General features: G+C 52.0%; 4 protein-coding genes across 4 annotated transcripts; all 4 read left to right on the top strand.

Moving 5' to 3' along the window:
• Positions 1-7,007: 7,007 nt before the first annotated feature.
• On the top strand, positions 7,008-8,959 carry THITE_2089013 (uncharacterized protein; the record flags this gene model as incomplete). Its single annotated transcript, XM_003653813.1, has 4 exons — positions 7,008-7,059; positions 7,114-8,595; positions 8,676-8,839; positions 8,915-8,959. 4 exons carry the CDS (start codon positions 7,008-7,010, stop codon positions 8,957-8,959), a joined length of 1,743 nt encoding a protein of 580 aa, XP_003653861.1.
• Positions 8,960-9,592: 633 nt separating this feature from the next.
• THITE_125601 (uncharacterized protein) lies at positions 9,593-14,589 on the top strand (the record flags this gene model as incomplete). Its single annotated transcript, XM_003653814.1, has 9 exons — positions 9,593-9,772; positions 10,026-10,111; positions 12,552-12,588; positions 12,642-12,674; positions 12,737-12,848; positions 12,949-13,115; positions 13,178-13,214; positions 13,282-14,102; positions 14,197-14,589. The coding sequence occupies 9 exons, from the start codon at positions 9,593-9,595 to the stop codon at positions 14,587-14,589; spliced, it is 1,866 nt and encodes a 621-aa protein (XP_003653862.1).
• Positions 14,590-15,571: 982 nt separating this feature from the next.
• THITE_2116411 (uncharacterized protein) lies at positions 15,572-16,340 on the top strand. Its single transcript, XM_003653815.1, has one exon. The coding sequence runs from the start codon at positions 15,719-15,721 to the stop codon at positions 16,157-16,159; it is 441 nt and encodes a 146-aa protein (XP_003653863.1). The 5' UTR covers positions 15,572-15,718; the 3' UTR covers positions 16,160-16,340.
• A 190-nt stretch (positions 16,341-16,530) lies between these two features.
• THITE_2116415 (uncharacterized protein) lies at positions 16,531-18,041 on the top strand. The gene is made up of 3 exons (XM_003653816.1): positions 16,531-17,073; positions 17,128-17,887; positions 17,948-18,041. Exons 1-2 carry the CDS (start codon positions 16,721-16,723, stop codon positions 17,864-17,866), a joined length of 1,092 nt encoding a protein of 363 aa, XP_003653864.1. The 5' UTR covers positions 16,531-16,720; the 3' UTR covers positions 17,867-17,887; positions 17,948-18,041.
• Positions 18,042-19,517: the final 1,476 nt, after the last annotated feature.

Consider the following 19,517-nt stretch of genomic DNA (forward strand, 5'->3'; position numbering starts at 1 on the left):
AGAGTAGCTTAAGGTAATAGTTCCTTAGATAGTATAAGCTCTTATAGCTTAAAGTTCTACTTATACCTTTATAAGGCTAATAGTAAGTATAAGTAGAAGCTAGTCGACTACTAGTTTCTTTAGACGATAATCTCTAGGGTAGAGAAAGGCTATTATAAGCTCTTAGAAACGTAAATTACTAAAATTAGAGAGCACTTCAACGAACTAAAGTAGTATTTTCTTCGAAAGAGCCTCTAAAAGCGGTATAGCTCTAGCTCTATAGAGTAAAGGAACTCTAGCTTAGCTCTTCCTAATAAGATCGTCTACACTATTATCGACCTAAGCCTCTTTAGTAAAAGAGCTTACTATCTACTTATATTCTTAACTACTATTATCTACTAGCTTTCTTAGAATACTTTCCTCGATAATTATACTGTTCTATATATTATTAACGATAAGAAGCTCCTAATACCTAGTACCTTTGTACTATTGGAAGATAGTGACTATATAGAAGTAGGTACTACTACTTTTCCTATTTTAAGAAGAGGAGAGCGTATTATAAAGGGGATACTAGATAAAGAATAGGGGAAAGGAATTATAGACCTCTATTTAAAGAACATCGTTATAGTAGAGGGCTTATATATTAACATTATATTAGAAACTACTCTATATATAGCTAGTATCTAGTATTTAGGTCTAGACTATTCTCTATAACGTAGAATACTTAAGAAGAGTATAAAGGTCAAGTAGTTGATTTATAAATTTAATATAGTTTTCTATAAATCAAAGAACCTTTCCTTTTACTTTTATATTCTCTAACCTTTATAGAGCTTTATAGGCTTAGTAACAATAAATATAGTTATTTATAAAGATAATACAAGGTTATATATATTATATATACCTTAAGAGAGAGAAGATACTAAGGAGCTCTAGTATAAGAGATCTAGACATCTAGATTAAAGAGCTCTTTAGGCATTAGTATAGAGCGCTAAGAACATTAAAATCTAGGGAACGTCGACCATCGAATACGAAATATATACTCTATTATATATTAAGAAGTATAATACGCTCTATAAAACAGAGTATTACGCTCTACGCCTATTCTAGTATATCTTCTAGGACCTTTTCTTATTCCCTCCTAGGTTTAATAGATCCTAATACCTCCTTATAATCAAAGACAAATATAGTAGACAGATCTAGGCTTTTATACTCCCTAGCAAAGGTTAAACTAAGCTCTTTAATATCGTTAGAGCTTTTAAACGCTAGGTTAAATAGCAATAGGGACTTAATATCTATAAGATCTATTAGGATAATAATATAGGAGTTATTATACTAGAAGATCATTAACTAATAGCTTACTAGCTCTAGATATATAATAAAGGTATCGACTTAGAGCTTATACTAATATATACTCTATAGCTAAATAGAGCTTTAGAATAGGTAAGACAAGTCTTATAACTAAAAAGTATAAAGATACTTACTACTATAAACCTATCTACAAAGCTCTAGCTAAAGGGAGTAAAGGCAGTAGCCTTCTTATATACTATCTCGCCTAGCTATAGTTATAGTCTTCAAAGCTCTAACGAAGTACTTTATTCCTAGTTTAAGAATTACTTTCGCTAGTAAGAGCCGACCTTCTACTAAGCACTAATAGTAGATCTATATCTTAACTAGTCTAGGATCTTTATATATAGCTATAAGGTATACCCTTTAAATAAAAAGCGTAAAGTAGGGCATTAGAAAAGAGAATTTAAAATATAGCTATATAGGCGAATTAAGTACCTAGTTAGGTATAGAGTATCCAACATTTACTATATCTAAGTGTTTAAACTCAATAAGGTTATTGTAATAAAGAACGTAACATTCAACAAAAGGACCTTTTACTATCTAAGTAAAGAAGAGCTTCTAGCTAGGGAAGTTGCTATTGTCAAAGAGGTAGTAGAGCATTTAGATAAAGGGGTTAAAGAGACTTAGGATACTAGGTCGATTCTTTAAATACTTTATAAACTTAAATATAGAGGACTAACGTTTAAGTCTATTACTATTATAGTTCCTAAGTATAAGAGTATACTACTAAGTTAAGACTTAGGAGTAAAGGAAGTATATATATAGGGTAGACTTTTATTCTCTAAGATATTACCGAAATCGTAGGCTTAGCTATAGAAAGAGCTTGTAAATAGAGATAATAATAGAAATAAGGGTCTAGTCGATAATTCTAATACTCTTCTAGAGACTAGTAGAGCACCTAGGGATCTTAGGCCCGCTATAGCTATCCTATAAAGTATTGCCTCTAAAAGCGAATATAGGGCTTCTCCGCCTATAGAGCCCCTAGCTCTATAAAGCGAGTATAAGAAGGTATCTCCGCCTATAGAGCCTATAGCTCTATAAAGTAAAGAAGAGGATATATTCTACGATATAATGGAATATATAGTAAAGTAAAGTACTTAGCCTATAGGGCTTAAAGCTCTATAAATATAACTTTCGACCAATAAGCTAGGACTAAGTATACTAAAACTATAATATAAGCCTAAGAAGTATTTTATACCTATAAGGAGAAGTATATAAATTTAGAAGCCTTCTATAAAGGTATATAAAAATATAGCTCTAAATATAGCTTTAGAGTATATATATATTTTTTTCATTAGGTCGTTGAAAATATAGGAGAACCTAGGGCTAAGGTTCTAGACTAATCACCTAGATCTTACTCTCTAGGAACACTATAATAATAATAAGATGCTCTTCCTTATATCTTAGAAGGGTATTAAGACGCTCTTTTTAGAGTTGTTTTAGACCTTATATATAGTGTTTACTATCGCTATTAGCTAGATACTAATAATATATTATAATACTAAGCTCCCCCCTCTCCTAAAGAGCTAGAGAGACTTAGAGAACTACCTATATAGGAAAGAGTTTAAGGTAGCTATATATAAAGAGATTTATAATCTTATAAGTAAAGGAATATAGCAAGAGATTAAACGAGAGTATACGAAAATAAGGCTTCTATCTTTAAAATAGGTATTCGACTATAAGCTTAATAAGGATAGTAACCTTAAAAAGTACAAAGCGTATATCTATATATAAGGCGATCTATAAGATACTACTAACATTATAAATATATATATAGCTACCTTCGCTATACGCTCTTTTTATACTATTATAGCGCTTATAGCGTACTTTAACCTTGAAGTAAAGTAGTTCAATATTAAATAAGTGTTCCTAAATATAAGGAGGCTAGATATAGAGTAGGTAACTTATAAGCTTCTAAAGGGATTTAAGAAACTAAAGATCTATATAGAGCTTCTAAAGGCTCTCTATAGGCTAAAGGACTTACTATTATAGTATAATAAATTCTATAGTGCTCTTAAGGAGCTTAGTATATAGCCCTCTATAGAAGAACCCTACCTATTCCTCGATCCTAAGAAAAAGATAATCCTTATCTTCTATATTAACGACTTTTTAGTAGTTTACTATCGAGATAACGCTATAGCTATAGAGTATATTATAAAGGGTATTAAAGCAATGTACAAGGTATATAAGCAAGGCGATATTAAGTACTTCCTTAGGATTAAAGTTATCTATAACTATAGAGTATATAAAATCTAGCTTATATATAACTAGTATATTTAGAAGATTATAAAAAAGTTTAGTCTCTTTAACATTATAAGCGCTTTAGCTATTCCTCTCCTTATAAAGGAGCTTTATAAGTTCGAAAGAGAGGTGACCCCTAAGTAGGTCAAACTATACTAAGAGCTTTTAGGCTTAATCCTCTACTCTATAGTTATAATCCGGCCTAACGTCGCGTTTATAGCTATAAAGCTCTCTTAGTTTCTAACAAATCTAGGACTAGAGTATATTAAAGTAGTGAAACAAGTTATTTAGTACCTATATACTATATACTTCCTTAGTATATAGTATAGGGGTAGAGTCGTTTACTAGGTACTTTAGATTATATCTAATATATTGTATACTAATAATCTAGATATATAATACTCTTTATAGAGCTATATTATAATACTCTTTAGTAGGTTAATCTCCTAGAAGGCTATATAGTAAGATACTATTACTATATCTTCTATTAAAGTAGAGTTAAAAGCTTTATCGTTTACTATAGCTAAGACAATCACTCTAAAGCGCTTATTCAAAGACCTTACGTTCAAGACTAAAGAGCTTTAAAAGATCTTCTATAACAACTAGTAGACAATCTGCCTTATAGTAGAAAAGTATATAAGGATTAATACTCGTCTATATTATATAGATATTTACAATATATAGCTTTATTAAAAATATTAGAATAAGCAATTCAATATACTCTACTTTCCTATAGTGTAAATACCTATAGACGGTTTAACAAAGTAGCTTTTAAAATAAAATTTTAAACACTTTTATACTCTATTAAACCTTTAAAATATATATTAAATAAAAAAAGAGTAGAGGAGTCAACTATCTCCTTTATAAGAACTATTTATTATTACTATTCTATATTCTAGCTTTATATATTTTAGCGATTAATAAGCTTTATTATCGCTACCTTTCCCTAAAGTTGAAAGATCTTAGCTTATATCTCTAACCACTCTACTAGCTCTATCGTATATACAATGACCTACTTTAACTCCTAATTATCAACTAGTTTATCGCTCTCTACCTACTTAGAGAGTACCTTCTATATCTCACTTTCTATTAATATTATAAATATAAAACTAAAGGGGTTATCTAAAGCTCTACCCTAGGCGACTATAGGAACCTCCTACCCCTACTCCTATACCTATATCTACTACTAAGGCTACTACTCCTCTAGCTCTACTATCTCTATATTCTACTACTCTCTCTCTTCTTCGACCTCTTAAAGATCGTTCAAAAGTGTATAAAGTATAGGACGAATCTTCTTTATAGCCTACTTAGCTATTAGATAAAGGGTATAGAGTAGTAGATAATTAGGACTTACCTTTTAGTTAAGGTCGTTAATAGCTATAGTCAAAGCTTATACTTTCTCTAAAGTAGTAAGTAAAATTGGCTTATAGCTATAGTTAAAGCGTTTATAATACTAACAACGTATACTATAGCTATTATAGTTGTAGTAGATTCTATTATAGAAGCCTACGAAAATAGTATATATACAACCTAGATATAAGATCTTATACTTTATAGTCATTTACAAAGTATAACTAAAAGGTATATTAGAGTAATATAGTAGTAAGCTAGAAGGAAGAGCGTATAACTTATTTAACTAAAGGACTATAGCGCTAATTAGAAGAAGATATAGCAAGCTCTTTAGAAATAGTATATAAGGTAGTAGGCTCTGTTATAAGCTCTTTAGCATTGTTACCCTCTTCTAAAGGAGTAGACGAAGGTATAGGCGATTTATCTAAGAAGATATCAAAGTATAAAGATATAGTAGTCTTATATACTCTAGGGAGCTAGGAATAGTAATAGTAATAGTAGCTACTATGTATATAAATAAAAGGATATATATAGGAAGAAGGAAACTTAAACTTCTATAGGCAAGAATTTATACCTCCCTTTAGATCTAAGCGCTCTAATTAGTTAGAACTATGCTTTAGAATTTCTTATAGCCTTATAAAACCTACTCCTATATATTCTATTGTTTATAAGGATTTCTTATATTCTAGTTTCACAGTTGTTCAACTATATATACTTAAGTGCTCTGTTAAATAACTAGGGGGTATATCATATTAGGGGTAAGGGGCTTAGAGCTTGGTATAACGTACTAGCTATAGTTTCCCCACTCCTAGATATATATATACTACGCTCTGTTCAGTCTTTAGCTTTCCTTTGTACTAGAACAACGTACTCTCTTTGTATTCCGATACTCTGCTACGATCCCACCGTTGCATCCACACCTTGCAGCTCGCTATAGCGTGTCACCGGCTGAGGTGCGCCAGCGTCTCAATGAGCTGTGTGTCCTGCAGCAGTATCAGGCCCTTGATGGGTGACCCGTCGCTAGGCCGCTGCCCAGTGGTGGCTTCGGCGCATGGGCGGCCTGGAATTAGTGAACAGGGTGACCAGAGCAAAGGAGGTTGTGCAGCCTCCTGGTATTGGGTGTTTCTCGGACGATACCGTCAACCGAAGTGTAACTTGAAGCAATCGACATCTGCGTGGGATCTCTTCGTTTCAGTGGTTGGTAGCCAAAACCAAGGAGGACTGCGGGCGACGAATAGCCGTGAGGATGAAGAAGAGCAAGTGCCCAGACCGGTTGCCACTTGTGCGACATGAGGACGGCGTAGAACGCCGAGTTGGAAACGGATGAGGGTCGGTGATATTTCTCGTCAAGATGCCGAGACTAATGCCAGCTCAAGATGCTTCTTGAATTTTCATCGGTGTCGCGCCATTCAGTTCTCCCTTCCTGGTGTAAGTATCAGATTAGCCGGCGAGCATTTGTTGCCAAGTCTACGCGCCGGCGTCGCGGCATTGCCTCGGCAAGCGCAATTCATCATGTCCTCTCAGATCTGTTGGCTCGGCCTCCCCTCTCTGTGAGCTCGGTGAATCTCGGCGTTGTTATCATGTTGTTATCAACGAGGTCTAGCATCCCTGCTGCGCAAATGCCGCCTGAATCAGGACCCCGTGCAGTTGCATCATTTCTACGCCGGGCTGAATCAGCAAAGTGCGACTATATCTCCAACCAAACCGGCTCCCGTGCGGTCAACAAGCTACTCTCGTCGTCATTGTGACCCGCCCTCGTTGACGGCATTCGGCTTCGAGAGGGTAGACATGCCTTGAAACCAATGTGCCACCAGTTGGTTTGCCCTCGGTGGCGCATCAGATCCAAGTCGTTGCCGATGCTATCAAAAGCGCCATGTCCGTGATGGTTCCAAGGTATATATGGAGAAGCATCTCAACCCCCTCAAACTCATAGGGCACTCAGCAGCAGCAGCTTCATGACAGCTCGAACACTCAATTGATCTTTCCACCAAGGTCCTCGTCTCCTAAACCGCCCAGCACCAGCAATTCAGCCTTGCCTCAACCCCAATTATCGTTACTCACTTGCATCTCCAACCCCTAACATTGTCAACATGGCCCATACTGTTGCGAACAAGACCGAATTTGACTTCATTGTCGTGGGCGGTTAGTCCACCAATTTAATTCGCCTTCCAATACCGACGTGCTCACAGGTCCTAGGTGGCACTGCCGGGTGCGTCGTGGCCGGCCGGCTCGCCGAGAACCCCAAGGTCAACATCCTGGTCATCGAAGCCGGCATCAGCAACCCGGGTGACGTGGACGCCATCACGACGCCGGCCCGCGCCTTCGAGCTGCGCGACAGCAAGCACGACTGGGCCTACAAGACAACCATGATCGACCGGCCCGAGTACACGCGCGTCGAGAAACCCAACACGCGCGGCAAGGTGCTCGGCGGCAGCAGCTGCCTCAACTACTACACCTGGATACCGGGCAGCGCGGCCACCTACAACGACTGGGCCGAGTTCGGCGGCGACGAGTGGACTTGGGACAAGTGCCGCGAGTACCTGTACAAGCCGGCGACCTACCACGACGACCAGGGACTTTACCGGCCGGAGCTGGAGTACATCGGCCAGGGCGGGCCGATTCCGGTCTCCCACTCCGACCTGGTGCCGGACATCCAGGACTTCCGCGTGGCGCTGACCAGCGCCTGGGCCAGCAAGGGCCATCCGCTGACGGACGATGTCCACAACGGCACGATGCGTGGTCTGTGGAAATCCGTCAACTCCATCTACAACGGCAAGCGGTCGTCGTCGTGGCTGTATATCGTCGGCAAACCCAACGTCGCCGTCATGGCCAAGACGCACTCCAAGCGGCTGCTGATCGACGGCGGCAAGGCCGTCGGCGTCGAGGTCATCGGCCCGGACGGCAAGGACTACTCGTTCCGCGCCAAGCACGAGGTGATCGTCGCGAGCGGCGTGTTCGAGTCGCCCAAGCTGCTGCTGCTGTCCGGCATCGGGCCCAAGGCGTCGCTGGCGCCGTTCGGCATCAGCCCCGTGGTCGACTCGCCCCACGTCGGCCAGAACCTGCTCGACCACCCGATCCTGGCGCACGTCTTCCGCCTCAACGACGGCTACGGCCTGGACCAGCACCTCCTGCGCGCCGGGCTCGAGAGGGACGCGGCCGTGTCGGCCTACCGGTGGAAGAACAAGGGCCCGCTGACGAGCGGGCTGCTCGAGCTGGTCGGCCTGCCGCGCATCGACGAGCGGCTGAACCGGATCCCCGAGTACGTGGCGGCCAAGCAGGCCAACGGCGGGCGCGACCCGTTCGGCCCGGCCGGCCAGCCGCACTTCGAGATCGACTTCGTGCCCATGTTCGCCGACGCGTTCCAGTGGCACATCCCCACGCCGCGCCAGGGCGACTACCTGACCGTGATTGTCGACCTGGTGCGCCCGCTGTCCCGGAGCGGCACCGTGACGCTCAACTCGGCCAACCCGCTGGACCAGCCCAAGGTCAATATCAATTTCTTCGAGAACGAGCTGGATATCGTGGCGCTGCGCGAGGGCATCCGCTGGGTCGATGACATCCTCATGACGGGCGACGGCATGAAGGACATCATCGGCGAGGACTACCCGTGGCCGATGCCGCGGCACTCGGACGAGGCCATGAACAAGATGATTCTCGAGCGGTCGCAGACTGGTTTCCGTAAGCTGACCCTTGCTGATTCTCACGCTAGTTACTGGTTGATTCGTTACTCGAGCTGACATCGCATGTGATGCTACCAGACCCCTGCGGATCCGCCCGGATGGGCAAGGACATCAACCAGGGCGTCGTCGACAGCCAGCTGCGTGTCCACGGCGTGCAGAACCTGCGCGTTATCGACGCCTCGGTGATCCCGGTCATTCCGGACTGCCGTATCCAGATGTCGGTCTACATGATCGGCGAGCGTGTGAGTACATGCACTCGACTTTGGAGACTGAACTTCCAGGTATGGAGCAGCGTGGGACTGACTCCACATATCCAGGGCGCCGACTTCATCAAGGCCGCCCATCCCGACTTGTATGCCTAGACGGGCCGCGTTTTGTTTGTTTCCATGGGGGTAGGGTGGCGAGGGTCACCGTTGCTGGGGAACCAAAATCATCAGTGACTTTCTGTGTGCTGCTAGTCGCTCGCGTTCGATAGAAGTCAAAATTGCATTACCTCTGGTCTCAGGCGCGAGTCTTGTGATTGAAGTGCGAGAACAAATTCAGACGACCAGCACTACTCCCACGGCATCTGAAGAATATCCGCCAGCCACGCCTCATCCGCCCGATACATCAACTCCTGCGACAACATCGCCTGCTCTTCCTCCGCGACCCTCGGTCCCGGAATCACCGCTCCCGGCCCAACACCACCACCACCACCACTACTACTACTACCAGCCGCAACACCCAAAGACTCACCACCCGCCGTCACCGCCCCCGGCGGAGCCTGATGCGACACAGCGCCCACCTCCGCCTCCCACCGCACCCGCAGCGTCTCCAGGATGCGCCGCACCCGCAGCAGCGCCGAGTCGGCGTCGCCTCCCTCTGCCCTCCGCCAGTGTGCCGTGACGGCGTCGTGCAGCGCCGCCAGTCGGGCGGTCACGGCGCCGACCAGCTCCGGTAACCCCGTCGCGCCACTACTACTACTGCTGCTGCTTTGTTGGTGGTTCCCCCGCATGATGCTGCTAGTGTTGCTGCTACCGGGGGTAGCCGTGGCGGCTGTGGTGGCGGCGGGGGTGTTCCAGGCCAAGCGCAGCAGCGCGGTCAGGCAGTGGCCCAGCTGGCCCCAGTGGAAGAAGGGCATGGCGACATGGCGGGCGAGGGGCAGGGCGAAGAAGGCATCGAACCAGTCGCCGAGGGTGCGCAGGGTCTCCTGTAGCAGGGCGTGGCGCCAGTAGTCCGGGCGGTGGAGCGGCAGGGGCGCTTTGAGGTGCGTTGCCTCGTGGATGACGAGCTCGGCGTGGAGGAGCGCGGCTTGGAGCATCGCTGATGGGTGGGAATGCAGGGAGGCGGTTAGTGATGGAAAGAGACACACGATGGAAGAAGATGGGGTGGGTGGGTGATGGGGCTAGGCGAGGGGAGGGAGAAAGCCGACGCACCGTGCCCAAGCAGATCGTCGGGTATCTCGCGCTTGATGACCTGCAGCCGGGCGTGCAAGGCGTCGACGTAGAACGCCGGCGGCCCGCTTCCCTGGGGCTGCCAGGGCGCGCGGACGATGTGGTCGAGAAGAAGCTGGATTTTCACCAGAGAAACGAGGACAATGTCCTCCTTGCATTCCGGTTGCTGCCCGAGGGCTTGCAAGTCCTCATCCAGCAGTGCTGTTAGACACGTCAGAGGTGTGTTCCTGAGCTATGTCGACGGGGAGGAGCCACTAACCTGCGCCATGCAAGGGTTCGAGCCGTCCCACGTTACAGGAAAAGCTGGGAAAGACATTTGTCAGGCACACATCGTCGAGTGCAGAGTCGGAACCGGATCGCACCTTGACGTCAGGTAGAAGCAGGCCAGGGTGGCCCTGCGCGCTTCCGCGGTTCTCTCTTTGGCGGTTGTCGTCCCTGCTGCGGACCGCGTTGTGGTATCTTTGCCGTATTTCGTGCAAAAATAGTTGGGCATCTCGGCTGGATGTTTATACATGGCGAGGTCGTACACGAGTGACATGGTGAGAGAACTCATCAGCATGAAATGCGATCTCTCCTTTCGATGGAGGTGCGACCTGACAAATTGCGTCAATGTTTTGCGTGGATAAAGCGAGGTCTCGGGGCAGGCTTACCATGCCAAAAACACCAAAAGGCCCAGAAGCAGATCCGTGCTCTTCTGGTGTTGTACGACCATTTTCTCGGCCACGTGTACTCTGATAGCCGAACTCATCATGGATTGCTTCCGTAGAGACTGGCTCGTGATGGCCATGATGTTGAACCACAGAAATGGCTTCTCCTGCCGAAGCTGTTGGGCCGTCATGCCGGGCGGCAGGTAAATGAACGGTAGGTAGAAGAGCATCTGCTCGCGGAACAGCGCCAGGCTCTTTTCCGCCTCGAGTGGTGTAATCTCGACCGAGCAAGCAGGGACGGACGGGACGTAGTCGGGCAACCTGGGCAATGAAAGGACCGACCCAGCAAGCCGGTGTAAGTGGACATGGCCAGTGTGATAGGGCTCGATCAAAGACTCGAGGCAGGGAAGAGGACATACCCAGGTTGCGGGACGTCGAGTTCCGCATGGCGGTCGTCGACGGGCTGTGGCAGGCGCTCAGCATACTCCATACCCGGCATTCAATGTCTTCGCGGGACTCGTGCAGTCTCCATACCTCGTATGTGTTGATGCTGTTGGTAGGTGTCCTCTCCGGGCCGACGCTGGGCGTGCTGGGTGACGGCGTGTTCAGGACGTCAGCGGTCGCTTTGGCACTGGCTAGGGCCGGCGCGACCTGGTCCTTCAGCAGCGCTACCAGACCGTCGAGCTTCTCCTCTATCAGCGCTGGCTCATCGATACCATGCCCGCGATCAGCCCTCGTTATTGCCAGCGGGGGGGGGCCTTGGGAATGGCCCGAGTGGGAGGTGGCATCCTCACCTGTGCGCGAGGTGGGCGCGCCTTTTGCGCCGCGTTTGCGGACCGAGACAGACGGGATGCATTCCCTTTTCAGTCGGCGGCATCTATCCACGACAGTCAGACCCGCGAGCAAACACTACAAACGAGGAGTACCTGGACTGCTGTGCGAAGTACCTTTCACAGCTTTTCTCACCCCCAGGCCGGATCAGACAGCGGCACTTGGCCTTGGCGCAGCCGCGGCAGGCCTTTCCATACGGGGCCGGAGTGGCTACCACGGGCACTGCCGGTCTGCATTCAATGCTGTCCATGATATCGAGAGGGTGCGGGATTCGCTGAGGGTGGCGCGATGCTCAGCGTTGAGGGGAGAAGGAATTCGGATTTATCCAGGACGGAAACCCGGCCCACTGCGTCAGCTTCTCGGACTGTTTGGCGCGCCAGCGACTGTATTACTAATACACCGACATCTGTTCCTGGCACTCCAATCCCGAATCCCGGCCCCTGGTTCGACGAGCGGGTAGGGTTTCTCCACCACCCATGACTTACACGCCGTGATACAAGGGCAGCTCTCCCTCCACAACAAAAAACAAATATTCTTGCAGCAATGGAATCGTCCGGGCCTAACAAGTTACAATGTTGACAGGGACTGATGTGGCTCTTATAACTTGAATCTCTCCCGACACAGATTCAGGCCGCACATGGATTGCACATGCGCTGAACTGGACGGAATTCGGGATTGACCTAAACTCGAAGTTCGTGGTGATTCGAGCGGAATCTGTTGCCCAGGCTGCCATGACCTGCCAATGGGAGCAGCGCGACCATCAATATATATTGACAGAGTTCCCTTGCTTCCTCAAGTTCTGGATCAGTAGCACCAGCCAACTTGGCCGCTGACTCTCCATTCCCGTCAGACGTACAAGCCAACGTGAGAACCTGCTTACACGAAGCCGCTGGGAATAGACTGCGGTATCGCTTGCAGACCGCACTCAGGCAATGGCGATCAGAAAGGAGGCGGCAGAGCCCGCAGCAGCAGAGCTTTCCGGTCTCGACGAACCGGAAAAGCTGACGCATTCAGCACACTCGAGCACCACTGGGCAGGTTGAGCCCGCCTCCGCAGCTGCACCCACAGACCAGACACCTCGTTCGCCCGATGGCAACGACGTCAAAGGCGGCACAACCGCTGGTTCGCCGCAGTCCAACCAGCCACAACACCTTACAGGCGTCAAGGTCCGTAAAACCAAACATATGCCTCCCCCCATCCGGCCAGCACTGACGAGTACACGAAACAGCTGGTTGTGATCGTGGCGTCCGTGACCATGGCCGTGTTCTTGATGCTCCTGGACACCTCCATCGTGGGCACCGCAACGCCTTACATTACAGACGAATTCCACGCCTTACAGGGTGAGTGATGGCTCCGCGCGAGATGCCGCAGCGTGCCATGCCCAGCGCCCCGTGCTACCGGGGCCATCGCATCAGCTAACGTCGACTGCCCGGGCACCAGACATCGGATGGTACGCCGCGGCCTACCAGGTCGCATCGGCGCCTCTGCAGCTGCTTACAGGCAAGATCTACCAGAAGTTTCCGCTGAAGTGGACGTTTCTGGGGTTCTTTGCGCTGTTCGAGCTCGGCTCTGTGCTCTGCGGCGCGGCGCAGTCGTCCACGATGCTGGTGAGTCCGCGCATGAACAATCGCGCGGCTTGGGCCGGGTTCTCACACTAACCTTGCTCTAGGTTGTGGGCCGAGCTGTCGCTGGTATGGGTTCTTCAGGTATGCCCCGGCACCACCTTGATGTCTTACGTCGACACTGTGATGCGGACTAACAGCCGTCTACCAGGCCTCTTCAACGGCGCAATGGTCATCCTCGTTGCCTCGGTTCCGCTGCATAGAAGGCCCCCCATCATGGGCATGTTCATGGGCATTTCCCAGCTCGGCGTCGTGTGCGGCCCTCTCATCGGTGGCGCCCTGACCGAGTACGTGAGCTGGCGTTGGTGCTTCTACATCAACCTGCCCGTCGGCGGCGCGTTCGCGCTGTTCCTCATGATCCTGCACGTCCCCGAGCAGGCGCCCAAGCCGAGCTTCGTCTCCGCCCTCCCCACCCTCTTCCGCGACCTGGACCTCATTGGATTCTCCCTGATGTCCCCCGCCGCTATCATGCTGCTGCTGGCGCTCGAGTACGGCAGCGGCACGTATCCGTGGAGCTCGTCCGTCGTCATCGGCCTCTTCTGCGGTGCCGGCGCAACCTGCATCGTCTGGCTGGTCTGGAATTGGCGCCGCGGCGACAAGGCGCTGGTGCCTGTGTCCATGGCTCGTCGACGAGTCGTATGGTCCGGGGCGATCACCCAAGCGCTCATGCTCGCCCCGATGTTCATGATCAGCTACTTCCTCCCGATCTACTTCCAGGCCGTCAAGGGCGTGTCACCTTCCAAGTCCGGAGCCTATGTCCTGCCCAACATCATGGGCCAGCTGCTGACCGCCTTCCTCTCCGGCTTCATGGTGCAGAGGACGGGCTACATCCTCCCCTACGTGATGTTCGCCTGTGCGACGACCGCCGTCGGAACCGGCCTGCTTGCGCTTCTCTCGCCGTCCACCCCGACCGGAGAATGGGTCGGCTTCCAGCTCATCAGCGGTCTGGGCCGAGGCTTCGGGTTGCAAATGGTATGTGGCGGCAGCCTCTCCCAACCCCTCCTCATCCTAACTCACCACCCGACCTTCTCAAGCGTTGCTGACCTGAACCTCCTCCCGACCGCAGTGCCTCCTCGCCGTCCAGACGGTCCTCAAGCCTGCCGAGGTGCCGCTCGCCATCTCGCTGCTCATGTTCACGCAGTTCCTGACCAGCTCGGTCTTCCTGGTCGTCGGCAACGCCATCTTCGACGTGGTCCTGCGGGCGCAGCTCGCCGCGCACGCGCCGGCGGTCGACGCCCAGGCCGTCATCGACGCCGGCACCACCGGCTTCCGCGCCGGCGTCGTCGGCCCCGCGGACCTCGCCGGCGTCGTGCTTGCCTACGCCAACAGCTGCAAGCCCGTGTTTGCGCTGGCGGCGGCCGCGCCCGCGGCCGCGTTCTTCGTGGCGCCGTTCTTGGGCATGGTGGATGTGCGCAAGGGGAAGAAGGCTGCGCCGCCGAAGGGGGACGAGAAGGCGTGAGAGGCTACGCTAGCATCTATCGGAGGAGTTCGGGGTTTGGCTGCCTCGTCACAGGTTTCGTTTCCTAGGATTCGGTTACAGGGAAGTGGGATAGCAGGGTAGGGTAATGGTAAGAATGGGCTGGAGAGAATTGGCTAGATTGAGATAACTCCAGGATCGCAAGACTGCAGTCTCCCTAGTTACCTGAGTAAGATACGGCAAACTGGAAGGGGCTACTAGCATAGATCATACCCACATACATCGCACGAGGCCTTTGCACTTTTTTCCGCGAAACATCACATAGGCAGATTCAGCTCCAGCATACGACCTTCCGTTGACGCCAGTTGCAGCCCGTAACGTGGCACTGATACAGCTGTTCCGCCATTGTAATTGTCTTGTCGCTGTCACTGGCTTGGCTAGTGTCCCGCCCCCCTCCGTGGCCGCCGATTCAAAAAGACCCCCAAGAAAGTGAAAACCTCGTTACAGACTTCTGGCTCGCAATTCGAGAGAAAGCTAATGCGCAAAATCTCGGTGTGCCAAAGCAGGTAGGTAAAGTTGACGCGCCCGTGGAATGTCGCAACCGGGGCAAGCAGCATGCAATAGCGCCCAGCGATGTTCCGTGGTCAAAGTTCTAGGCCTGCGGCCTGGCTTGTAGAATTAGAGTCCGAAGCTCCAATAACTCGACGAACAGGGTGGTCACGGTGGTGGGTTACAGAGACGCATATAACCGCCCGCAGGTGCATGTCAATGACACCCGTGGACAGGAATGAGGAGTCTCCGCTCCCAATGGACCGGAAGCGAACCCACGCGGCATCGGAAAGGAATCGTTATCCTCTCCGGGAGAAGACCTACACACGTCCTATCAAGCGGCAGTTTCAATGTATACCAGCACTCCACTCGCAGGAGTAATCTTCGCCACACCGGATACCACATCACTGGGAGACCATCCCCGTCGACGAAAGGGCGCGCCCAATTGCACGTAACCCCGCCTGGGGCTGAGTATGCTCCAACGATTAAAAGCCGATTGCTGACTCACCCCGCGCAGGAAGCAGGGGACGATTCCATTCATTCGCCTCCACCACCGCCGCCAGCGCCATTACGAGCCGTCGAGCAGTCCAGCATCGCCATCCACCATACCTAATTATCCACCATGGAAGTCGCCTGCCAATGCGGCACCGTGCGCTTCACCACGCCGACGCCGGCGCCGCTGGCCGTCTACCACTGCCAGTGCACCGAGTGCCGCAAGCAGTCGGCCTCGGCCTTCGGCACGAGCGCCGTCCTCCCCGCGCGCGGGCTGTTCCCGCTGCCGGCGGAGCTGGCCACGAAGCTGGCCGTGTGGACGCGCCCCAGCAACGCGGGCCGCTCCGTCGACGGCTACTTCTGCCACGTGTGCGGCGTGCGCGTCATGCACCGCATCCGCGAGGCCGACGGCGCCGAGCGGGACGTCGTCAGCGTCAAGGGCGGCCTGGTTAAGGGGCTGGACTGGAAGAGCGGGGTGCATATTTTCACGCGCAGCGCGGTTGTCCCGGTGCCTGAGGGCGCTGAAGCTTGGGAGGCGGAGCCCCCGGCGATGGTGGGGAGGAGGGGTTGAGGATGGGGACGTGGATGTATTGACAGTGTGATGGGGCAGAGGAGTAATGTTTGTTGGCCGTAGTGGCCCAGATACGAGCTTGTCATGCAATCCAAGCAGTTGCGCTGACGGGATCTTGGTCCGGGAGACAGCCAGCCGAAGATCGGCGACGGGGCAAGTGACTCAAGCGTCAAGTGTCGACATTGTTCGACGGCCATATATATGCGTGTGCTTGGAGGAACGCTCACTTCTGACTTTGTACGAGACTTGGGTCGCCGTCCTTCACCTCCCAGATCCTGTCCCCCGCTTGGCGGCTGGTGAGATCGCGTGCTGAGCACAAGATGCTCCGCAATGGCGCTCCATCCACAGGGTAACCAATCGAAATGTGCTACGGAACATTGCATCCCCGTTGGCTCCCCTCCCGCATTGATAAGCGAATCCCAGGTCCCCGGCGTCAAGTCCTGATATCCACTCCTTTAAAGTCCACTCCTCCAACTGCCAGACCACAAAAGCCCGGGCATTCTCGCGTTCCCGCTCACCCTTCTGCTGCAACCTGAGATTTGCAACTTGCAGCGCCGAAGTATGGGCTCTGCTCCCGTTCCTGCTGGCGTGCCGCCCAGCGGCCTAAGCAGCGACGTCCTCCTGGTCATCGTGCCGTTTCCGCGCGACGAAAAATGGACCGCCCACCTCCAAGCGCGGCACCCGGGGCTTCAAGTCCGATGGGTCACTCGACAGTTCATGTCCCCGCCGGCGCCGCTACCGGAGGAAACGCTCGACGGCGTCTCCCTCCTCTTGACTGTCTGGCCGCCCCCTATGGAACCTCTGCCAAAGGTTCGCTTTGTCCAGCTGGTCTCTGCCGGCGCCGACAGGTGGATCACGCACGAGCTGTACCAGAAGCCAGACGTGATCTTCTGCACCATGAACGGAGTCCATGCGTGAGTTAGCGGGTCCTTGAAGGGCGCAAACGCTCGTTGTTGACGTATCGGCAGGCCCCAGATCGCCGAGTGGGTCATTGGCTCCTGGTTGATGATGCGCCACCACTTCCTCGACTACGCGGAACAGCAAAAGCGGGAGAAGTTCGCGCGTCTGAACGATGTCACCGCGGAGGACTCACCCGGTCTCCGCATGGGCGTGCTCGGCTACGGGGCTATTGGACGGCAGTGCGCCCGGCTAGCCCAAGCCTTGGGGATGGAAGTCTACGCTTACACGCGTAGCGAGAAGTCGACGCCTGAATCTCGCAAGGACGACAGCTACTGCGTCCCGGGCACAGGCGATCCCGACGGCGTAATCCCGGCCAGATGGTTCCACGGCGAGTCGAGAGAAGCCGTCAACGAATTCCTCGCCCAGGACCTCGACATCCTGGTGCTGAGCCTTCCCCTGACCGAGTCCACGGAATACATTCTCGGCCGGGAGCAGTTCGAGATCCTGTCCAAGAGGAAGACGTTCGTTTCAAACATTGCACGCGGCAAGCACATCGACTCAGATGCCCTCCTCGACGCCCTGCGGGAGGGCAAGATCAGGGGCGCGGCGCTGGACGTGACCGATCCCGAGCCGTTGCCGGACAACCACCCGCTCTTTACGGCGCCCAATGTGTTCATCACTCCCCACGTCAGTTGGCAGACGCCGCAGCTCTTTGCTCGCATCCAGGCCGTCGTCGAGAAAAATCTCGAGAACCTGAGCGAGGGAAAGCCCCTGATCAATGTCATAAACCGGCAGCACCATTATTGAGAAATATCCGCTGGAGAACAGGTAGAGGTTTTGTATGTTTCTACCTCACGCTTTGACATCGCCGCTAAGCCGTCTGCGCAGATCCGCCTTGGCCTCCGCAACTGCTGCATCAAGATCAATGCCCCAGCAGACTGCCTGGCGCCCCTGGATATCCTTCCTCATCGCCTCGAAGTGCTCCCTTCCGGTGTTCGGCAGCCGCCACTCGTACAGGTCCGCCGCCCGTCGGCTGCTCTGCACCAGCCACTGGTCTCGCTCCCGGCGGCTGGCATCGAACGCGGCGAAGACCGACCTAATTGCGTGGCCCACGTCTCTCGCTGCTGCGTCGTCGATGCTCGCTAGCTCTTCCAGGAGCGACGTGAGCACGGCGACGTCTTCCATGCAGAAACCGGCCCCTGAGCCGTGGTGCGGCGTGCTGGCGTGCGCTGCGTCGCCGATGACGAGGACACGGCCGGCGTAAAAAGTCGGTAGCGGATGGGCTGCGAGGTCGAACAGGCCCCACTGGTTTATGCGAGGATGAGTTAGCTTTCTGTTTTGTATGTAGAGAGCCTGTCGTTGGGAATAGACTTGCCTTGTCCATTTTGTCTTTCGTCAGCCGGAGAAGCTTTTGCACAGACTTGCCGAAGCCGCCCTGCTCGAAATCCCGAAGCGCATCGTCCCTTGTGGCTGGCAGCGTGAGGCTCCGAGCGTCTTTGATCGGCCAGTTTTCGTTCGAGTCCGTGACGAAGGCGACGAGGTTGAGCAGTTGGCCTGGCCCATCCTCGCCCACAGGGAAGGTCAGCAAGTGTCTTCCGTGGCCCATCTGCTCATGTCAGTGAATCAGTGAATCGTCTCTCCGCTATATCCCGCTGGCCCGGTTGAGACCAGATCCCTCCCGCCAACCCCTCATCTAGGAACCTCCGCAGCACTCACCCACAGACTCGTACACCCCGCTCTGTCCCTCCCGACCTCCTCCATGGCCTTCTCCATCGGAATCATACACCGATAGGCATACTTGCCGCTGTACCCGCACCTCGCAGCCTCCTTCTCCGGCCCCCCAACCACGACCTCCCTGACCTTCGACTTGACGCCGTCGCAGCCCACAACCGCGTCCGCCTCGGCCGTGGTCCCATCCTCAAACCGAAGCACCACCCTGTCGCCCTTGTCCTCGATCCCAGCCAGCCGCTTGCCAAACTGCACCACCCCGTCCGGCACCATGCCCATCAGCACCTCCAGCCACCGCGCGCGATGCACCGCGCCGTGCCCGTCACCGAACCTTGCAAACACCCTAAACGCCGGCGCCAGCTCACGCGCATCCACATCGGCCGTGCCGTCAAGGAACTCAATCCACACCGGCTCCTCTATCTCGCCCTCTCCCTGCACCGCAAGAGGCCTCCCCTCCTCATCCCATTTTTTCAACCCATCCCCACCATTGCGCTCCCCGTTCGCCCCGCGGCGCGGATCCGCCTCGCGCAGATCCCGCCGCGTGCTGCGCGCCATGAACGCCGCCCACAGCTTCTCGTCGACGATGCGCATCGCGCGCGCCGCGTTCGGCCCGAATCCCAGCCCCGCGCCCAGCTCGGTCGGGCTCGCACTCTGCTCGTACACGCTGAAGGACACGCCGCGGCGGGCGAGGCCGATCGCCAGCGTTGCGCCCGTGATGCCGGCGCCGATG

The sequence above is a fragment of the Thermothielavioides terrestris genome, chromosome 3, assembly GCF_000226115.1.
Source record: "Thermothielavioides terrestris NRRL 8126 chromosome 3, complete sequence".
Classification (NCBI taxonomy): domain Eukaryota; kingdom Fungi; phylum Ascomycota; class Sordariomycetes; order Sordariales; family Chaetomiaceae; genus Thermothielavioides; species Thermothielavioides terrestris.